Genomic DNA, 21,769 nt, shown 5'->3' on the forward strand with positions numbered 1-21,769 from the left:
TACTATGAGAAAAGGCAAAGAGAGAATTAGAGATTAAACTAGCATATTCTGCAGAGTGGGAGAATAGAGATAGAATGAAGCAGAATGATGAAATAGGGGTCCCTATGTCCTCCAGAAGTCTAAGCCTATAGCAGCATAACTATAGAGATAGCTGTTGATGCTTTTCTTCTCTAAAAGCAACAACACTAACAAATAACTGTATTTAAAATTGTTTGAATCTTGATCAAATTTTTAGAGTAAAGTCACCCTGTACTGACTGAATGTTTTCATACAGTGTAAACACCAATAATTGAAGATCTATGAAATATCTTAGGTTGCATAATCTTACTGCGATCATAGTATTATAAATTGGAAATTATTTTAATTTACAGTTTAATAAAAAGATTTTTTTTATGTTTTTTTCTCTTTTACTGTATTTCTAATATAAGGCAAACCCAAACTATTATTTTATTTTTTTTATATATATATACCAAATTTGTTAAAAGGTGGTCATTGGTGGTTGTAGATGAAAATACCACGAGGGCAGGGTAAGGAAAGTGTTTTTAATGGGGGTAAATAATAAAAGAATAATACTAAGAAAGAACAGAGCAAGAGTGTATTTGACCCAAATACCTGTAATTTAATCTATAAGTTCAAGTAAATTGTAAAAATGAAATATTAACTTGGTATAAGGGACAAATCCGTTATGCTCTTTTTTGTCATTGACAAAACGGATTTAATATTTCACAAAAAATACAAGTTCCTTAAAATCAGTGTATTTACCCTTAATTGAGGAAAGGAAGGAGTACTTTCACCATTAAAACAAAAGAATTTGATACTATAAGCTTCAAATAAGATAACAGTTTTTTTGCTTTTTTTAAAACATAAATAATCATATTCGATCTGCAAGCTGTCTTACCTTCCTGCTTAACTTTAAAAGTCTATTTTGAGGAAAAAAATGAATTCTACTTAATTTTCTGCAGTTTATGTTTTCAGTACATAGGAGGGGCTAAGGATAGTTCTATAGGGGCACCGGCCCCTGTGTAGAACCAACATGTTTAATGATCTACAACTAGATAAAAAAAATAATAAAAAATTTGTATGTCAAGTAAAAAAAATAAATAAAAAATAACTGCTTATTAAGCTTATAAGTATTACAACAGGTGTATATGACACTTTAACAAGCTGTGAAATACATATTTTTTATTAAACAGGGATGGAAGCCACATTTTATTGTGATATACAATAGAAATATATATGACACTACAAACGTTATCATCATTACTAAAAAATATTGTTATCAGTTTATTAAGTTAATATTATAATTATTGTTTTTAAAACAGACTGATAACGGTTCAATTGCTCCACCCTGTGGTTATTCAAAGCATTGCAGCTTGGATGGTAAAAATACAGATAAATTAAGAGCATCGCTGATCTGCCAGCTATTAATTACATTTTTTTCCTGTGTGATGACTGCTTTTAAACAGTCAGTTTAACACAAAAAGTTATTATGAAACATAAAAAATACATGTTATGCACATGAGAGCCTGACTTTGCTTGCATTATATTAAATTGACCTGTAAATAACTGAAATGCTCGCGTTTCTGCATTTAATTGCATTGAACTGAATTGAACTAAATGCATTTCGCTGAACATGATTTGAACCTGTCTTTAATGCCTTCTGAAAGCCATCAAAATCATCTCCCTCTAACTGTGTGTCCTTAGCGACAGTTGTTTTTTTAAAAAGCTTAGTTAATTCAGTCTGGTATACCAGAGCCTCAAGAAACCTGCTGAGGTTTTATCTAGACTCTAATGAAGATCCTGATAACTTCTGAGGCTTGTACATTTCTTTACCCCACCTTGCAAAAAGAGCACGTTTGTCTTTACCACATGTTCACCATATATCAACATTTCTGGTTTTTGTTGCAAACTAATTCAACTCAATGTTTTTGGATTTATACTGTTATCCTTGCAATCGCATTCATTCCCTATTATGTTTGTGTTAGAGGACTGATCGTGATTATATATGAGTTAAAACATTACACCAACATAAAACTTTTTTCCTACTGTATCTCTTGCACAGAACAGCATAACTATTTTTGTTTGACTCTGAGCTGAAAGTATTGAAACGTTGCACCGTTGTTAGGGAATGTGGAGAGAGTTTACAATGATAAGATTATGGTATGAATGTCTCCAACCACCCACTTATCTGTGCTTGGGTTGTTGTGGCAACAGACTGAAAAGAATCTCCTTCCACCCGCAGTGTCTAAGAGATGCCTAGGTGTTGTGAAGCAGCATGATATGTCGTGCCTAGTAATGACTTCTGGGTATTCCAGAATCCTGCAGTTTCTTAGGCCGCTTTCCCCTTGAGCAATTCTCATTGAAGAAACCCATCAGAATCAAAACCAGCTCAACTGGATTACATGAGCAGAAGCCCTCCTGAGATCCCTGCGCTCCATACTTTATCCTAATGGATAAATTCAGTCACTTTCCAGAGAAAACTGATATCCTGCCCCAGCAGAAAGGTTACATCAAATCTTCTGCTTCTACTTTACTCTCAGTTGAAATCTTTGTATTCTTAAGGAATATTCACATGGATTTTCTTCCGTCCAGGTCAATCATATTTCCACTGAGGTAGAAGCGTGTTACATCCACTGATGCAAACAAAAAAAATTCCAAACTTGGCCATTTGGAAAGTTTTAGAGATTCAGCACAAGATGCATGAACTCCCATACGGTCTAGTGGTTAGGATTCCTGGTTTTAACCCAGGTGGCCCGGGTTCGACTCCCGGTATGGGAATTGCTATATTACAGTGGGGAGAGCTTTGAATCCTGGGGTTCTGAGTTTGAGCTGCACTCCTGCAGCCCCAGCTCCCTGAACAAAAACCCTTTACCCCAGCGCTGCACAATGGCAGGCAACTGCTTCCGTAGAGGATTGGTTAAATGCAGAGAGTCCATTTCAATGCAGAGAGTCCATTTCAATGCCCTGTACTTGTGAGTGTTAGACAATAACTTTTTTTAAAGCTGGAGGAGCAGCAAAGGTTCACGTTCAACATGTTGGACCTTTATGGGAGGTAAATAAATAAAGTTATCTCATATTTTCTCATTTCTAATACCTTTTATACTGAAACATCTATTTGTCTGTCATTTATGTGCTGAGTGTCTTTGCAGAAGTGTGGTAGTGAAACTGCACCTGTTGACTCACCCCAGACAAGTACGTTTTAATAAATATAGAGAAGTGTGAACAAAACTACAAGTCTGCTTTTGCGACAGAAGGAGCTGTTGCAGGAACCAGAAGATAGTGACATGCTTTTGACCCCAATCAGAGTCAGAATCACGTTTGATGCCAAGTAGGTTTGCACTTACAAGGAATTTGACCTGATGTTGATGGTGCAGACAAATTAGATATATAGAGTACAGATTCTATAGCTATATACAATATAAACATCCATCCATCCATCTATTATCTGACACGCTTGTCCCGAGTGGGGTCGCGAGGGGTGCTGGTGCCATTCTCCAGCAGTCAATGGGCGAGAGGCGTTGTACACCCTGGACAGGTCGCCAGTCCATCGGCAACACAGAGACAAACAAGACAAACAACCATTCATGCACACACTCACACCTAAGGACAATTTAGAGAAGCCAATTAACCTAATAGTCATGTTTTTGGACTGTGGGAGGAAGCCGGAGAACCCGGAGAGAACCCACGCATGCTCAGGGAGAACATGGAAACTCCATGCAGAAAGACCCTGGGCCGGGAATCCCCAGAACCTTCTTGCTGCAAAGCAGCAGTGCTAATATAAACATACAATATACTATATCAAATATATAGAATAAGCTATATACTATATACAAAGTAGATTGTGTGTTAATGTAACGCAGGAGGTCTGGAGATGCTATACGTTGGTGTAGCTTCTAGGTCCTGAACACGGGAGGGTGAAAGGCATGTGTCATGGGGGGCTCTGGGCCTTGTTTATAAGGCTGGTAGCGGATGGGAAGAAACGTTTCTTGTGGCCTGAGGTTATGGTCCTGCCAAAAGGAAGTGTCTGAAATATTTTGTGGCTGGGGTACGAGAGATAAGCTAAAATCTTCCCTGCACGCCTCAGAGTCCTGGAGGCGTACAGATCCTGGAGAAGTGGAAGATTGCAGCCAATCACCTTCTCTGCAGACTGGATGACACGCTGCACTCTGCTCTGGATGGAGGAGATGAAGAGGGACTCAATGATGGAGGAGTAGTGGTGCACCATCATTGTCCTTGGCAGGTTGAATTTCTTCAGCTCCTACAGGAAATACATCCTTCGCTGGGCTTTCTTGGTGAGGGAGTTGATGTTCAGCTCCCACTTTAATTCAGGAAGAAGTAAATTGTGGAGTCACAGAGGGTGATGGGGATAGCTGGGGCTGAATTATTAGGCCACAACTATGTCCACTCTTATTAGAGCGTTGAGCTCCAGGTTGTTCTCCCTGCACCAGGTCACCAGATGGTCAACCTCCCACCTGTAGGCGGACTCGTCACCATCAGAGAGTGGTGCCATCCACAAACTGCAGAAGCTTGACAGACTGATGACTGGAGGTCAAGATGAACCTTTGAAAACTGCGACATAAATAACGTTGCGGCCACTTCCTCCATCCATTAGAGCACAGGTGTCAAAGTAGTTCCAGAAAAGGGCCATGTGTCTGCAGGTTTTCTTTCCAACCAAACAACAGCACACCAGACTCCATTCATATCATCAAGTCATCATGTTTAGATTGGACTCCTTTGAAAAGATGACTGGAGTCTGGTGTGCTATTGCTTGGTTGGAAAGAAAACCTGCAGCCACACAGCCCTTTCTGGAACCACTTTGACACCCCTGCATTAGTCATGGTCAATGGTCATGTAGCTAGGGGCCTCCCAATAGAAAAAAAGAGAGGGCTCAGTGAGTGTGCTTCTTAGTGGTAGAAGATTGGTACTGAACACATCTCTGTCCGTTCTCCTCTTGAGTAAAAATAATCAAACATCTGTTATCTCTTCTTCCCTTGGTTATTTGATAAGCATATGGGTGTCTAAACCTAACGGTATAACTAAAAAAAACAAACATTGGTTGTCCCGTTTGCAAATCACCTAACGCCAATTATGGGGAAAAATAAATAAAATATATAAACTGCACTGTTGGGTGAGTCAACAAGTGAAGGTTCTTGGGAAGTGGTGGCATCTGTTATAACACTGAAAACGCCCAACATTAATCCAGATCAATTCAGAGTTGAGGATTTGAGTTGGAGTTTGCTAAACCTGCTATGTTAAACGGGCCTCAGGCTAAGAGAAAAGATTTTCTTTTTTCTTTCAAAGCTAACACAATGTTTCTGTTCTTTAGGGCTCAATAAGTGTTTTATAACAATTTTTTTTTTTAAGGGAAAAGATTAAGGAGTGTATGATCAGCCAGAATTTCTTATTTTGCAACTACTTTTTTATATTTTTGTTCATTTTAGTCTTTATAATACCAGCATTTCCACATAGCTCTATCTTTTTGTCCCATCAGATTATTTTGTAAAAGATAATTCTTCTGCTTTAAATGGTTTCTTAGTACTTGAGTAGCCTTTGTACGTTTTATACTATTAATTGTAACATAACGTTTTCTACTATTAATTGAGCAATTAATTGATTGGCTTTTATGTTTACTTTGGGACAAATATGATCATTTTGGTATTGTTACATTTATTTTTGTACCACCTTGACTTCCTCTGGTGGAGGGTCATTAGAATGACTATGGTACTTATAGTGTCTTGCTTTGTGTTCTTGCAACTTAGACTTAGACAGATTTATTCTGTCATTTTGTATACACGATTGTAAACAAAAAAGAAATTTTGTTTAGAACAGCTCTAGACAATTTCATATTTTAAAGTGCAGCCTTGAAAACAGTAATAAACACAAAATAGTAATACAGACATATGACTGTTTATTTACAGTTCTAACATTCTTTTTTTTTTAAATAAATAAATAAAAAAACCAATTTTACACAACACTCAGCAGTCTAATGGCAGTGGGGAAGAAACTGTTATGGAATCTGCTGGACCTGCATCGAATGCTTGGAAGCCTCTTCCATGAGGGCAGCAGGGAGAACAGTCCATGGTGGGGGTGTGAGGGGTCATTGATGATGTCACGGGCTCGGGAAACGCAGCGCTGGGATGAAATGTATTTTATGGAGGGAAGAGGAGCCCCGATTATCTTCTCTGCTGTTCTCACTACTCTTCTCACCTTCTTCCAGTCTGAGGCGCTGCAGCCTCCACACCACAGTGAGACAGCTGATCAGAACACTCTCTATGGTGCTTCTGTAGAAGGTGGGGAGGATGGGTGGGGACAGGTGGGCTCTCCTCATCCTCCGCAGGAAGTAGAAGTGCTTCTGTGCCCTTTTGATCAGTGAGGTGGTGTTTACATTCCACGTGAGGGTGTCTGTGATGTGCACCCCCACAAAATTGGTGCTTTTGACCACCTCTACAGCTGAGCTGTTGATGACCAGTGGAGTGTGGTTAGGCCGGTTCTGTTATCTTTGCATCAGTCCACCAGCTGCTCCACCTCCACTCTGTAGTCCAGGTCGCTGTCATCTCTGCTGAGGCCCACCACCGTGGTGTCGTCGGCAAACTTCATGATGTGATTGGTGGTGAACCTGGGGACGCAGTCATGTGTCATCAGGGTGAACAGCAGGACGCAGCCCTGAAGGGAGCCTGGACTTAGGGTGATGACATCAGAGGTGTTATGTCCGACCCGGACTGACTGAGGACTGTTGGTGAAAAAGTCTAGCAGCCAATTGTGGAGGGGTGTATTGAAGTCCAGCTGTTTCAGTTTTCCCATCAGATGCTTTGGGATGATGGTGTTGAAAGCTGAACACAGAAAACAATAACATGCTAAAAGGCACGCAGCTGTTCATTAGTTTGTCTGTGCTCAGCATTGTCATGGCATGGTGTTATGCAGCCTGAGACACAGCTGGGTTTTGATAGATGATGCACACCTCAATGACACAGGCTGCTTTGCAGCACAGGCGCAGCAGAAGCGGAGAAGAAACAGCACGCAGAGTTGCAGCACCTACATCCACGCGGTTTGGCGAGTGCCTTCAGATGGCACTCCTCACACTGAGGTCAGAGTTTGTAAAGAAAATGATATTTGGGATGGTTATGCTCTTTTATCTGTAAAAATAGTATTGAAGGGATTTGCTTTAAAACATAAAATAAATATTTTGTTTTTAAAAAAGCAACACAGTTTATATAGTGCCAATTAAGATCAACTGAAGAAAAAGAAGAAAAAAAATTCCAATCATGCAGATTTTAATTCCAAACTGTTCATATCAGTGCAGTCAAGTTCAGCTTTATATAAAAATCAGATTCAGTCTTCTAAGAAAACCCAGCAAATTCGATCCAAGTCCTCCCCTGCTACCTTTGTGAGCTCCACAGAGGACGCCATCAACTCAGCTCTGCACCCAGCCATCACTCACCTGGAGAAAAAAGACTCATATGTGAGAATGCTGTTCATTGACTTCAGCTCAGCATTCAATACAATCATACCCCAACAGCTGATATGCAAACCTCAGCACCTCCCTCTGTAACTGGCTGCTGGACTTCCTGTGCCAGAGACCGCAAGCAGTGCGCGTCGGCAACAACACCTCGGCCACTATCACGCTGAGCACAGGAGCTCCACAAGGGTGCGTGCTAAGCCCTCTGCTCTTCACCCTACTCACACACGACTGCAAAACAACCCACAGCACCAACCACCTGGTGAAGTTTGCAGACGACACAACCCTGGTGGGACTCATCTCCAACGGTGACGAGACACACTACAGGACAGAGGTGGACCACCTAGCCAAGTGGTGCAGTGACAACAACCTCCTACTGAATGTCAGCAACACAAAGGAGATTGTTGTCAACTTCCAGAAAGGTCCCCGCCAACTCCTGCCACTGACCATCGATGGCGCTGCAGTGGAGAGGGTGAGCAGCACTAAATTCCTTGGAGTGCACATCAGCGACGACCTCTCCTGGACCACCAACACTGCATCACTGGTCTAGAAAGCCCAACAACGCCTCTACTTCCTGCGGAAGCTGAATCATGCCAGTGCCCCACCAGCCATCATGACCTCCTATCACAGAGGAACCACTGAAAGCATCATCACCAGCTGTATCACTGGACTGACTACAATAGGAAAGCCCTGCAACGTATAGTGAACACAGCTGGGAGGATCATCAAGGCACCTCTCCCCTCCCTGCAAGGCATCTACTCCAGCCGCCTCACCCGCAAAGCCCTCACAATTTTGAAGGATGACACCCACCCAGCACACACCCTGATCTGTCTCCTGCCCTCCGGAAAGAGGTACGGGAGCCTACGGTCAAGAACCACCAGGCAATCAGAATGCTGAACTCCCTCCACGGTCTGCTCCAGCCACCAGGCAGACAGGAAGTTAAGACTCCCCCCCCCTCTCTCTCACACACACACATACACTGTACCAAGGACTGCACCTTACCTGCACTACCTCAGCCTGGAATACACATTGCTGCTTTTATTGTAATGTCTATACTCTATATCTATCTTATCTTCTTTTACATGTTCAATGTTAAATATTGAATGTTAAATGTCATATGTTCTTTGTACTGTATTTATTATTGACCACTTATTGATACCAGTCTATCACTGTTACCTGTCATGTCCCACACTTTATGTCAGTCTGTAAAATGTCAGTCTTGTATATGTCTTGTCCTGGCATGGTATAGAGAGAAAACGTCATTTAATTTCCGTTGTATGTCTTGTGCATATGAAGACAGTGACAATAAAAGCTGACTTGAACCATTCTGTTGCCTCAACTGTTGCTCCTCTACCTTCCTGCTGCCTCAGCTGTTCTTCATTTTTGCTTGATAGCTGCTACCTACAATTATTTTTTTCGACCTCTTTACAGTATATGCTCTGGATTTAACTATTCACCATTGGATTCTTCCTTTGCTCTTCCTGTTGCTTTAGTTTGACCAGACCCCCTGTCCGTAATCCATGTTTCATTTCTATAATACTACAAATCTGGCCTAGCATGACATAGATTTATTTGCTCAACAGGGGTAATTTAGATTAATTCAGACTTTGAAATGTTTATGTTATTTAACCATATCCAGTATCTCCACAGAGAAATGGGACTTATAAATAATAATAATAAAAATCACAGGAAAACAAGCTTTAATAAAACCTTTTATTACACTTTTCAAAGTCTGGTTGCCAGACAAAACTTAAAAAAAAGTCAAACTGTTTCTACCACACAAGTATACATATTTGTGCAATCGAGTTTAGATGAATAATCCGGTCACCGGTCATCAACAAAAGGAAAAACAAAACAAGAACAGTCTTGGTCTAACTTACAGGAGTGAAAAAACATAAATATCTGACCTGGTAGAGGGGCAAAAATAATGGGTCATTTACACAACAGCTTAGGTCACAAAAGAATACATCACGTACAGGAAACCAGACAAAGCCAGGACTTTGCTGGTTTATTTACCAAGTCCAGGTTTTAGCGTAGACATATTTACAGATAGTGTATCTGTTCAGCATACAATATTTGAGATTTTAAAATGTAACGGAGAAAAAATACAAATAAAATAAGTCAAAAGTAAAGGATATTTCAGAATTGGGAAAAAGAACTGTCTTTATTTTGTAACGTTTTAGCTTGAGCTGGAACTGATAACATTTGTGCATTGAGGTTCACAGAAAGAACCAAAGCGGCCGTAAATGTCTTTGGCTCGAACAGCGAAATAGTACGTGGATCCGGACTGGAACTGGGTCAGCGTGCAGGCCATGGGCAGAGGAAGGGCGTTCACTTCTCCTATTTTTTTCCAGTGCTGCTGCGCCGTACCGCTGCTAGAGTTGTCTTGATGGAAGGCATAGAGGTGATAGCTGTCCACAGTGGCGCAGCTTCGATCGGTTTCCGCCACGCTCCAGGACAGCACGATGCCGGACTGACCGGGCACCAGCTTCAGCTGGAGCTGCTGGGGGGGTGAGGTCTGCTCCGCCTCCGGGGGCAAACGCTGCGGCACAGGAGCGATGGGGAGAGGGGGGAGCGCTGTGCTGGAGCTGCGGGAAGGTGTAGTAGTGGTTACAGTGCGGGGCTTCGATGATGATTCCTGCAAAAGAAAGCAACGCTATGATTGGTTGGAACATACAAGGGAAAGCAGTTTCTTTCATGCTAGTAAAAAAAATAAAAGTGAACTAAAGCATTTCTAATGGATCAAACTATTATACATAATAACTATCTTCATTTGTATTAAAGGCAGCTGTTAATGCAGTGTCTTATATTCACCTGTGGGGGGCGGTGATGCACTGTTATCTGTGGATTGCTTGCAGAGTTCTGATTGGCTTTTGGGGATGATCTGGTTCCTGCGGCTGTGAAAGTAAAAAAAACATGTTATAATCATGGCATGAGTTGGATACGACACAAAGCTTCAACAAGGAATCATATTCTAAATGTTCGAATCAGCACATCTTTAACTATTAATATAAAGCACCGCTGTAGTTACTGGCACACCTGGTAAAGAAGTGGTACTGCAGCAGCATAATCTAAGACTAAAAGCCCAAAATAATAATTTGAGGAATTTTATTCACAAGAATTAAAACGTTTTTTAAAACAAACAGTTTTTAACATAATGATATATATAGCAAAGCATGCCCATTCTTTTTTTTTTTTAAGATTTATTTTTGGCATACTCCTCCATGTGAGGTCCACGCGCACATTTTCCACCCAACCCTGAAAATTAGTAACTAAGGGACAGCTTTGCACGGAAAAAAATGATGAGGAACAACTCCTACAGGTGAGCGACATCTTGTTAATTTAGTCCATCATGTCACCACAAACAACAACAGATTGCAAAAAACTCTTGTAAAGAAATATCTGTAACACTTTAATGATATGAAGAAGCTATGAAGCCCCCCTGGGGTTGGCCAGAATATTAGATAGAGGGGGACAAGCTGCACTCATTTTGTCTCATTCCCGTGCGGAACGTACATGCATCAAGCCTATCTGAGCCTTAAGGCCTCCCTACATGTACCACCTGTTCAAACTCAGCTCTACTGCGCAGCCAGAGCATGCTCATTCTAAAGCACGGTGGAGGACATACAATGATGTGGGAAACCTTGTGAGAGTCCATTTCAATGTCAAATGCCAGCGGAGTGCTGCCAACATTTTTTCTTTTTTTTTTAAAAAACAGACAAATGATTTCTGTCTTTTAGCAGAATAACACTATCAAAGCAGAACTAGAACCAAACATGGAAAAGCAGCATTTAGTTCCTATGCTCAGCTTATCTGGAACAAACATCCAGAAGACTGTAAAAGTCCTGAAAGCCCAATTTCTTTCAAGCCAAAGTTAAAACTGTTAGCTGAGGTTTCATTAGTTTAGGTCTGTGGTCAAACTGTTATTATTTGTTTTATCAACTGCTGTTATGCTTTTATCTCTACTTCCATATATTCCACTTTCATTTTTCTGTTTAAGCACTTTGAATTTAATGGTATTATACAGATAAACACACCTTGCCTTGTATATATGGGTGAATGAAAAGCAAACCAAAGACTGCTTGCTTCCAAATAAATAATTTTAACTATTTCATTACTAGTATTGTTCTCAAACCTAAAACAGAGACAACCTTTTAGTTTTAGCCAAGAGCAGAAAGCAACAGATCTGTAAAGGACACTTCCTCTCTCAGAGCACCACTTAATTTATGTAAACTGTATGAAGTTTAACCAGAGAAGCAGACGATAATGTAAAAAAAACGCTTTGACGACACAGTAAACATACTCAGATTAACGGTCGGATATCTCTTAGATGTTGTGAAAGAAGGATGGATTTGATTTAAAGTTTTTTGTTCAGTTTTTTTGTGGTAAGAATCAAAGAGGTCAGCTCTGAACACAGAGGCAAATAGAGAATCATTCACTGAAGCTGATTATAATTTGTTGTTCTTACTGCTGGGAATGCTGATGACTTGGTTGGATCGGGGGGCAGCTGAGGGGGTCGCACCGCTGGCGTTCTTCACTCCCGTCACTGAACAACACAGGAATCAGGAGAGCTATTAAAGGACGCTCTGGATGCATCACGGAGAACACAAAACCCAGGATTCTGAAGGAGTTTTAAGCAAAGAAGACTGCAAATCTCCTTTGTACCTTGAACGTCGTCGTCGTCCTCCGTGAGGTCGATGACCGAACCTTTGGGCCGTGATGGAGGTGGAGGTGCAGCCGCTTTAGATGGAGTGGCTGCAGAGGCCTGGTTGTCTAAGAAGCAAAGGACAAGGTTAGCAACGGTGTTTTAACGGGAGAAGAAGAGAGCATTGTCTCACTAATCTCACTATTTCCTCACCAGTCTTGGATGTAAGAGATGTGCCTTGTGGCGTTCCTGGTGCGGTAGAACCCGTCGCTGCAGGTCCTGAAGTTGCAGGTGAGGAGGCTGAAGAGACAGCGCCAGCCACAGACACAGACTGAGCTGGAGCTCTAACTGTGGTCACAGATACCCCGGCGTTGGGCGTTGTTATTCTTCCCGCGCCGCCTTGGTAAACGGCTCTGGCCAGAGAGATCTGCGTTGGGGCTACCTGACCGGAGGACGCCTGCAGAGTGGGGAGGGTAGCGGCGGTGGAGGTGGGGGCTGGTGCTGTGTTGGCTGCAGGAGAAGGCTTGAGGATGAAGGTGGTGGTGGTGGGAGTGGTTTTGGCCTTGTTCAGAGAGGTGGCCGCTGCCAAAGAGGAGACGGGGAAGTTGACGAGCGTTCCCGTTTGGCCGTTCATCGACAGAGGCAGCTGGATGACGAGCGGCTGGCCCGCGGCCACCATGCCGCTCCCGGGCGTTGTTTTCAGCACCAGTGTGCCCGTTTGGCTCTGGGTGGTGATGGCAGTGGCCAAAGTGGAGGCGGCGTTAGAGCTGGAGGTGATCAGCTGCAGGATGGAGCCCTGTGGGACTATGGTGGTGGCGGAGGTGGAAGATGGGGCAGAGGAAGAAGCTGGGGACGCAGTCGAGGCTGGTACAGGAGCTGCAACTGGAACTACTGGGATGAAAAATAAGAAGATCGTCAACATCAGTTAGAAAGAATCTTTCATCAGATTATTCTGTTCATGAGCAAAGACAGAACTAAAAACCTTTAGTCATTTCCTATAAACGTTTCCACATTTTGTCACCTGAACAACCACAAGCATGAATGTTTAAAAGGCCAGGAAAGAACAGAGTTATAAAGCTTTAAATGTCTTTCTGTATTGTTTATACTGAACCCCTTTTTCCACAGATCGGGTTATTTCTGGTCTAGTGGATTTTCAGAACATCCCATCATAATGTGGCCAAAGCACAGCAAGCTGCACTGATCAGGTGAGGCTCATGTCCTCCCAGTGACATTAAAGCACCATAGTGATGGGAGCTAACAAGGTGCACCATGGCTGCTGATTGTTCTAATTAGACCATTTTGAGCATTTTCTTCGTCTCGGGTATCTAACCTACCAAGTCCTTTAGTTAATGCTACAATCTTATCCTCAGTGAACTGCACTGCAATGGGATGTGACCATTTCACATCACTGCTGACCTACCCATCCATCTAAAATGACAAGTAATGCTACAACAGGATTCATCAGAGGCATGTAAAAAGGGTGAGGGTAACTCTAGGGGAGCTAAGAAGACCTGCAGCTCAGGTGCAATGTGGCAAGTTTAGCTAAAACTTAGAAGGAAAGCCATTAATCCACCCAGTCTGCAGCGTTTCACTAACTGCTCTGGTCAGATGACCACAGTCGGCCATCATCCCAAACAAAAACAGGTGAATCCTTTAACTTTGTGGCTATGACTCAACAAAACGATAAAAAGGTTAAGTTAAACAATATTGAGAGGGCACTCTAGGGAATGCTGCTACTTACCAGCTGTGCTGGAGGAGGCAACAGTTGCTGGCGTCTGCTTTACTTCAACAGAGGTCCGGACCGGCCTGTTCAGAAAGATTGCTTATGCTTAGGGTTACTGAAGCCATGTAGGTCCATGACAGGATGATTGGGGTGGGGGGGGACATATAAAAAACATCTTGCAGACTCCAGCTCACAGTCAAAGTTCAGGTTTAACTCTACATCAGTTTTTTTTCTTTTTTTGTTGTTTAAAAGCCAGCAGAAGTCTTTGTAAACATGTTAGTGGTTTCTCTAAATAAAGGACTTGATAAACTCTAAGCGGTCACTTCAGGGATATCTCGGCGTCAAAAGAACAAGGTGCGGCTCTCGTCGTATTCTCGAAAAAAATCCGGTCTCCTCTTCACTCGGAGGATTTCGTTGATGGCGTCACGGATCTCTCTCCATCTGTCGGTGGACAGGAACGGAAAGCGACGGTCGATGTACATCTTTATTGTCTGCCTCAAGTTTCTGGGCAGCGCCTCCTTCCCCATCAGACCCACATAATTGACCTTTGTGACCCACTCGCAGTAGACGTCATAAGGGACCAAGTAGCGGAATATGTAGGACGCGTAGCGATCAGCCCTGGGATTCCCTGAGCTTCTCTGGCAGTTGTGATAAAGCACTTTCTCCAGCTGAGATGAAATAGTGCGGAGCTTCACATCCGCTCTGCATCTCCCTTCACTGTATTCTGCCAGCTTTCTTGCCATGGCCGTATGGCGTGCTATGTCCGACTCCTTCTCCTCCCCAGTTTCCAGCTCTTCGTCCTCCTCCTTCTTGACAGGCAGTGCAGGAGTCTTGCCAAGAGAGGGCGCCCCTCCCTCTATGGGCACCTCAGGTTGCGGCTCTACTTTCTGCCAACGGAGCACGCTGTTGGGAGGAGAGGTGCAGTTTTAACTACACTCTGCACTGCCTGAAGAAACGCTCAGGTTATCACATTGTAGAACGTCACAAGACCCAGGACATGGTGCAGGTACAAAACACCGGGGCATTGGGGGGATGTTATTCCTAGCAAGTATTAGGAAGTGTTCAAAACTGATCCTGACAGGATAGGAGGATCAGATTTTTCAGTCCGTTAGGTTTAGGTTCACTTTGAATGGTTGTGGTTAGCAAGCCGGGACAATGTCATCTGATGGCGCTTGCACGGTCTCCTGTGTCGTACTGGCTTCAGTCCGGTATTGTCACGTTCTTACAAGAGCCCAAATCATAGTCACATTAATGATCACAGACTGCTTAAACGTACAAATACACAGCTGCTGTAGAAACATTCAGTCACATGATGAACAAGGTCAGTCTGCAGAAAATTTATCCTTTATAAAGCTGAGGAAAATCATTAGTTCATAACTGAAAAAAAAAAAAATGGACAGAACCTGAGCAGGAAATATCACTTGGTCTGAAGGTACTTACCGCTGAGTTTGGGAGTTTGCAACGGTTGCAGTCTTGGCAGCGGCAGAAGCACTGGCAGCGGCGGCGGCCACGGCGAGCGCCTGTGGAAATGAGACAAACAGTCAGCTCTGAGGTCACACCTGGACATTGATCATAAAATCTGTGTGGATCTAGAATATTCCTAAATTGAAGTAAAAATGTAAGAAAAAAAACTTCCAAGAAATACAGACAAAGAAGGTTTAACAATTTCACAATGAATGAACTTTGCAACCCAATAAAATATTCAGCTTTCCCTCAACCAGATGGTGTGCAAGATCCTGAAGCACAGATGTTGCAGTTTTCCATCATGGTGATTCGATTCAGTATCAATTTCCTGACCCAACCATTCGATTATTCTCGATACTCAAGAAAACACCACGATACGATTTAATTCCATTAATTGGTTCTTTTTTCTTTTTTTTTTACTTACAGGCGAGACAATGTTTCAAATTTGAAATAAATCAATGGAAGCTGTAATATCGTTATGCATTTTATTTGAGACACAATAGCAAATTACAGAAGTAGCAATGTTATGTTCCACATATGCCTATGAAAACCTCATTCACTGAAAAATAACAATGCCTCTGTGTTTACGCGAGTCTGTGTGCAGGCGGAAAGAGGGTAGGTTCTAAAGGAAGCGAGGAAGGAGGGCAAAATAGGTTTAGCGCCACCGCAGCACGGGAGTCAGAATTACATCCAGGAGCAAATGGATAAAAAAAAATAATAAATAAATCAATACTTTTGCGGATGTGTCGATGCATACGATTTACGGCTGTTGGATCGATGCATCGATACAAAACGATAATTATTTACACCCCTATATAATATCCAGCCCTACTTTGACCACTCAAAGGCCCAATGGTTTATTCCAGCCCCTACATCAAACACATCCCCAGTTTAAAGGCCTGATCTGATAATCTCTACTTACCTCCTGTTTTCTTTTGTTTTCTGACATCTGATTAGCCTCTCCAAACTTTTTGGCCATCCGAGCAATCTTGCTCTGAAAAAAAGAAAGAAAGAAATGCTCAGATTCCTATAACTGTGTAACAACGTAAATTTTCGACAACAGGAAAAGTCTGTTTACTAACTTGGAGTGAGTGTATTGCAGTTTGGTGTTTGGTGGCACACTCAATTTTGTCAACTCTGTTCTTTAACTCTTGGAAATTTTTGTTAAAGTTTGTCAGCTCCAAGATCTTCAGATGCTCATTCACAAGTTGCTGGACGATCTAAGGGATATCAACGAAAGGAACAGCATTTCACAAACATTATATAAATATATATCTTTTTTTTTTTTTTTGATATTATAGCTGAATACAAACCTTTTCCAGTTTTTCCTGACTGCCAGCCTTCGCTGTGATTTTCAGCTCCAGTTGGGCCTCCAGCTCCTCATGCTCCACCTTGGGCCTCTTACCCTCTCTTTTCACAGATGGTGCATCATTTTCGTTTCCTTCTGATAAAGTGCGTTTCAGCCCTGATGCTGAACTCTTCTGCCCTTGATCTAAGAGTGAGAAAAAGAGACAAACTGGTAACTAACCTGCTTTGCTCAGGTATTTATCTACATCCTAAATGTAAACATATATGCTTTGTTCAGATGAGACCAAAAAAAAAAAAAAAAGCCACCTTTTTGGCAGCAATCTAACTCTACATCATCCTGATCAAACCATGCCCAGAGTGACACATAGGGGTTGCAGCATCATGCTGTGGGGAGGTTTTGCTTCAGCAGGGACAGGGGAGACTCTAGATGTGCATGTCTCAGGCTATAAACCGTATATCCAGATTGCTTCCACTTCGCAAATACGCCACACACAAAATTCCAATGACAACGTAGAAATCCGACGGGGCAATGTGAGAAAATGTCAAAAGGGTCTGAGGTGTGAAAAGTTTTGAAAGGCAGTTTCTTATGTGCTTTTGGTAGTTTTTTATGCCAAAATTGTCCAGCTAATACATGCCAATTTCCTTTATAGTGACACTTATGGCAGATAGCTTGACTTCAGGTATCTTTCTCTTTAGGAACACAATGAATTATTTCGTTGCCACCAAAATGCAGTGTGTCCACTGTATTATACCTGTGTTACAAGGCGGGGTGGATGATGGTCTGGTTGGTCCTTTAGTTTCTCCAGCTTCCCTTTTTTCCTTTTTAGGCTCAACCTTTACAGAGTCCACCTTCATCTTGTCCTTCAGATTCGACTCTTTCTCAGCAGAAGCTCTCTGATCATCCTCCTCTTTCAAGTCTTCCTCTTCAATTGGCCGTTTTTCCTCAGCCGACGCCGTTGCATCCCTAGATTTAGGAGGCTTTTCCTGTTTTACTGTGGATGTGGAGTCTTCAGAGTCAATGGTGTGTGTCGAGTCATTATCTGCATCCATCGGTTCTATACATTCAGACATTGCAGACGGCTCAGGAGAACGTTTATCAGAATCCTTCTCCAAATCCACAACTGGCTCCTCTGGAGCAGCTTTTTTCTCCTGATTGAGGGCATGAACAACAAATTAATCCAACATCATCATACGCTAGTCTGTTTTATCTCTAAGATTTTAATAAAAATGCTTTAAAAGTGTAAAGTAAATACAAAGAGAACAAAAACTCTTAAAGTTTCTGAGTTTTTTTTACCTGTATTCCATCCATTGGGATCACATCTCCATCCTCCTTAGAATCTGCAGACACTGGCCCGACTGACTCATTGTGAGGGGATGGTGAAGAACCTTTCTTCTCCTCATCCTCCATCTTCTGGGAATCAAGGGATTCTGTGGGGGGTGGCGACAGCTTAGACATTGCTTCCTCTATTGGGCTTGGACTGTCGGAGGAGCCCGGAGAGGGTGATAGATTTAGGGACAGGAATGGTGCTGGGGAGCTCAGAGACCCAGGAGTGGTGGGGGAAGCAGCCTGGGGGGAGCTCGGGTCGGAGGCGCTGTTATGCTCCTTGTCGCCCATCTTTTGCCCGTCTTCTTTGTGCGTGCCATTCACCAGCGGCGGTGGAGACGGGTTGGACAGGCCTGGAGCTGTGTTCAGTAAAGTGCTGTGAAGGCTTTCCAGTTGCAGACGATCACTGATCTTCATGGTTTTCTTGGCACGGAAGATTTTCTTCTTTTCCTCGGTCACAACGACTTCCATTGCTTCCTGTAAGGCAACAAAACCCGGATTAGAGTCAAGAGGCAAAAATCAATCCAGTCTAGGAGTGCAGTTTGTTCCGCCTGAGAGTCTGTGCTGATCTTTGCGCTCACATAACTGCATAGCCTGATCCAAGACACTAGAGGTCACTGTGGAGCTCTTCTACCTTTTTTCTTGGCTCTCTTCCAGAAGGTTCCTTCACAGATCTATTTATTCTGAGCTGATTGGTTCTCCAACAGTTCTGTGATTCAGATCCAGTACTGAAGTGAAATTTAACCATCTGATCCACAGTGTCACTCCTCTACAAACAGAAAAATCAGAAGCAGCATCTCAGTGATTAAGAACCTCCATTTGATTCTGTGAGAAATAATCTAAAATCCTCCTGTGATCCAGTCTTCCTAATTGTTAGTTTGGAGTGGATCATCAATTTCCTGTTTAGCTAAGCCTGGATCCAGAGAGCAGAAGAAAGGACACCGAGTTAAAGCAACAGACGAAGCCCCGGCTTCCTCCCATCCCCCCATTCAGCGATTGGCTGAAGCCTCAGCGAATCAGAGCAGACTAACAGGGGCCGTCCTTGCAGCAGCAAAGAGGTTATGCAAAACGTGGAGGGCTTTCCATACAGGGTTGAATTTTTGCTCTCCACACACGGTACGACTGAGGCTAGTGGCAGTATTTTCATAAATCTCTATTTCAGGAGCAAAAATAATTAAAATTATATTTTTTATTACTAAGATTTAATGTAAAAAATTATTGGTGCAAAAAAATGCTACATAATTCCCACTAATAATAATGATGATAACACAAATAAGCAGTGCACAGACTTTTAATCTGGGGCTCACCTTTAATCCAGAGGCTTCTTGGTCATGGATTTAATACCAGATCTGTCGACAACCTGAACAGGACAGACAGAGAAGATTTTTGAGTGACTTTTCTAACAAACACACATCAAGCGAATAAGACGTAAGCCTAAATTTAGCTCCACTGTATTGAATTGCTCCGTGTACACGCACACACACACACACACAGTCATACATCTGGGGCTGGAACTGGGATATCTACCATCCTTTTTTTCCCTCCAAATTAAAATACATGTTTTATGGAAAGGTTGTAAATGTTTAGAGGCAGCCTCCGCCATACTGGGAACTTGAAAGAAATCGCTTTTCAAGTCTTAATGTGCTTGAATAAAGTATTTAGAGCTTTTAACAAAGTAGCATAGATTAATATCTATCTTCAGAGCTAATTTTACGCTGACATGCATCAAATCCTTTTTTTCTTTCTTTTAATCACTAATGACAAACTGCCTAATTTGGCTTCAGCCCTTTCACGACAGATAATCCTAAAAAAAACTTTCAGTGTCAACAATCGAAGATCTGCAATCAATGGGAATAAACATCAAAGGGAAACGCTTTGTGTTGGTTTCAGAGTGGAAATAAGGTTTAAAAAGATGGATCTTATGAGATGAATGAGGTTTGCTTTTTCTGTGTTAAGCTGGCTAACTTTACTGTTTCTGCATTGCTGATCTGTAAGGCTGCAGCAGACTTGGTCATGTGACGCCGCTACAGTCTAACAATGTTTGATTTAGCCTTCTGCACCTTTGCAGGCAGCACTATGTATGTGGAAAAGTACAAGGACTAAGTGTATACTTTACACTGTAAAGCACCAGAGTAGGATGCTGGTGCACACGCTCAACACCCTATACCTTCTCTGCTCTGTTCTCCCACTGGAAGCATGCTCATTGCAATGATTATAAAGTCCCTACTTTAAAAATTAGGCTTCTTTTTTGTTGCTCTTAAGGCATTGATAATCATCTAAGCACAAAAAAAAGTCAGCATGAAAAAGTGGAGCGATGCAAATGGCAAGCATGGTCGATGTTCCACTTCAAATTCCAATCTTATTGCACACTGCGCAGAGCACCATGTCTCCCCTCCCCCATCCGGCCTCATCAACCGAGCCTGGATTGGGTGCAAAGACTCAAAATGGCGGCCAGCTCTGCAGCTCGTTGTCAGGCTGAGCTCTGTAGCTAGCTGTGTGAGGACTCTGTCAGACGGATTGGGTTTCGGCACTGCAAATGTTTAATAGAGATTCTTTGATAATCTTGAGTCAGCAGCAGGCAGAGACAGTTAAATCAAAAAGTATTGCTCCAAACATTTCATTTGGCTAACTTTATCAGCAGCAACACCTGCCATGTAGAATTGTGGCAAAATAAGTTATTGTAGGTCTATGTGTGCCAGCTACTGAACTAAATAAAACCATTAAATATTGTTTCAGCACAAGCATAGACTTCTTTTCCTTCATGTTTCACTGGCTATACAAATCCGATAACATCTGGATATATTACATAAAAAAAACTGTTTTAAACTTCTATTGATTAATAGCCTTAACATAGAAAAGATCAAACATGGATTACGTGAGAAGCAGAAAAAAGGGCCTGGATTTTATTGTCCTTCGTTAACAAAAAAAATCTTCATTATACTGCAACCTTGAAAAATGCTGAATATTAATTGAAAAGCCTCCCTCCACCCCAGAGTGTTTTACACAGACATATTTCCTTTTACAGAATGCTGCAGCATCTGGTATGTGTTATACAGTTGCAGAAGAAACTTAATGTACGAAAAATTCTAAGAAATAATAAACAGATGCAGTCTGTATGCAGACTTTTAAATCTGCTTACTATAACCAGAATTTGTTTGCAAATTTCCAATATGTGGCTGAAGAAAATTCCTATTTGTGGTTAGGAACTATATTATATGAAGATTTAGCTGGAGCATTCAATTATTCTTTGCAGAACACTAATTATCTACATCAAGTACAAAAGTGACCTCAATAATCCACCTAGCATCTTATGTTAGCGATTAGCAGTTAGCTGGCTAGCATTATTGACGTCAAAGTCTTTGTGTGACTTCTTTAAAGAATATAAAATACCTCAACTCAGATTTATAAAACTGACCATTTTGAATGTTTGCATTCCATCTTCCCGTTATCATCGACAAGTCTCAGCCGGAATAAACCACTGACACGTCTGGACATGGCCTAGTTTTTTGTTTTCTTTCACAACCATCCTTCTGAAGTTTGGAAAGTCCAATGCTGAGAGATGCATTGTACTTTGTTTACATAGGTAAATAATGCCGCTACAAGTGTCTGCATTCTGAAGCTAGTGAAGTTATGTCACGTTTCAAGTACATTGTCTGCATTGAAGTGTGTAAAAACTAATAAGGAAGACCAATTTTGATGAAAGGAGGTACTAATATTAAGAAGCAGCTGGTCGATGTTGATAGGATAAACAGCAACCTCAAACAATCGGTGAGCTTCCAATTAAGCAAAGAAGTCAAAACATCAAACTTGGTTAATGAACCATTGGTATTTGATTTTGCCATGTCCCAA

The 21,769-nt window shown here is 42.0% G+C and overlaps 1 protein-coding gene across 3 annotated transcripts in view; it reads right to left on the reverse strand.

Annotated features, from left to right (window-relative positions):
- Window positions 1–9,170: 9,170 nt before the first annotated feature.
- atf7ip (activating transcription factor 7 interacting protein) overlaps window positions 9,171–21,769 on the reverse strand; it is a 29,570-nt gene continuing 16,971 nt past the window's right edge. For 2 of the 3 annotated variants that reach the window (XM_015388577.1, XM_015388578.1), the window contains exons 2-14: window positions 19,228–19,280; window positions 17,891–18,397; window positions 17,349–17,745; window positions 16,602–16,780; window positions 16,371–16,508; window positions 16,211–16,282; window positions 15,265–15,344; window positions 13,843–13,907; window positions 12,315–12,992; window positions 12,122–12,229; window positions 11,925–12,002; window positions 10,271–10,353; window positions 9,171–10,094 (exon numbers count right to left, since the gene is read on the reverse strand). In XM_015388577.1, coding sequence (XP_015244063.1) covers window positions 9,636–10,094; window positions 10,271–10,353; window positions 11,925–12,002; window positions 12,122–12,229; window positions 12,315–12,992; window positions 13,843–13,907; window positions 15,265–15,344; window positions 16,211–16,282; window positions 16,371–16,508; window positions 16,602–16,780; window positions 17,349–17,745; window positions 17,891–18,391 — 2,838 coding nt within the window. In that variant the 5' untranslated portion in view covers window positions 18,392–18,397; window positions 19,228–19,280 and the 3' untranslated portion in view covers window positions 9,171–9,635. Of the gene's footprint in view, window positions 10,095–10,270; window positions 10,354–11,924; window positions 12,003–12,121; window positions 12,230–12,314; window positions 12,993–13,842; window positions 13,908–15,264; window positions 15,345–16,210; window positions 16,283–16,370; window positions 16,509–16,601; window positions 16,781–17,348; window positions 17,746–17,890; window positions 18,398–18,554; window positions 18,690–19,227; window positions 19,281–21,769 lie in introns of all 3 variants that reach the window. The other variant, XM_015388576.1, reaches the window with a different exon arrangement.

The sequence above is a fragment of the Cyprinodon variegatus genome, unplaced genomic scaffold (assembly GCF_000732505.1).
Source record: "Cyprinodon variegatus isolate N-32 unplaced genomic scaffold, C_variegatus-1.0 Scaffold428, whole genome shotgun sequence".
Classification (NCBI taxonomy): domain Eukaryota; kingdom Metazoa; phylum Chordata; class Actinopteri; order Cyprinodontiformes; family Cyprinodontidae; genus Cyprinodon; species Cyprinodon variegatus.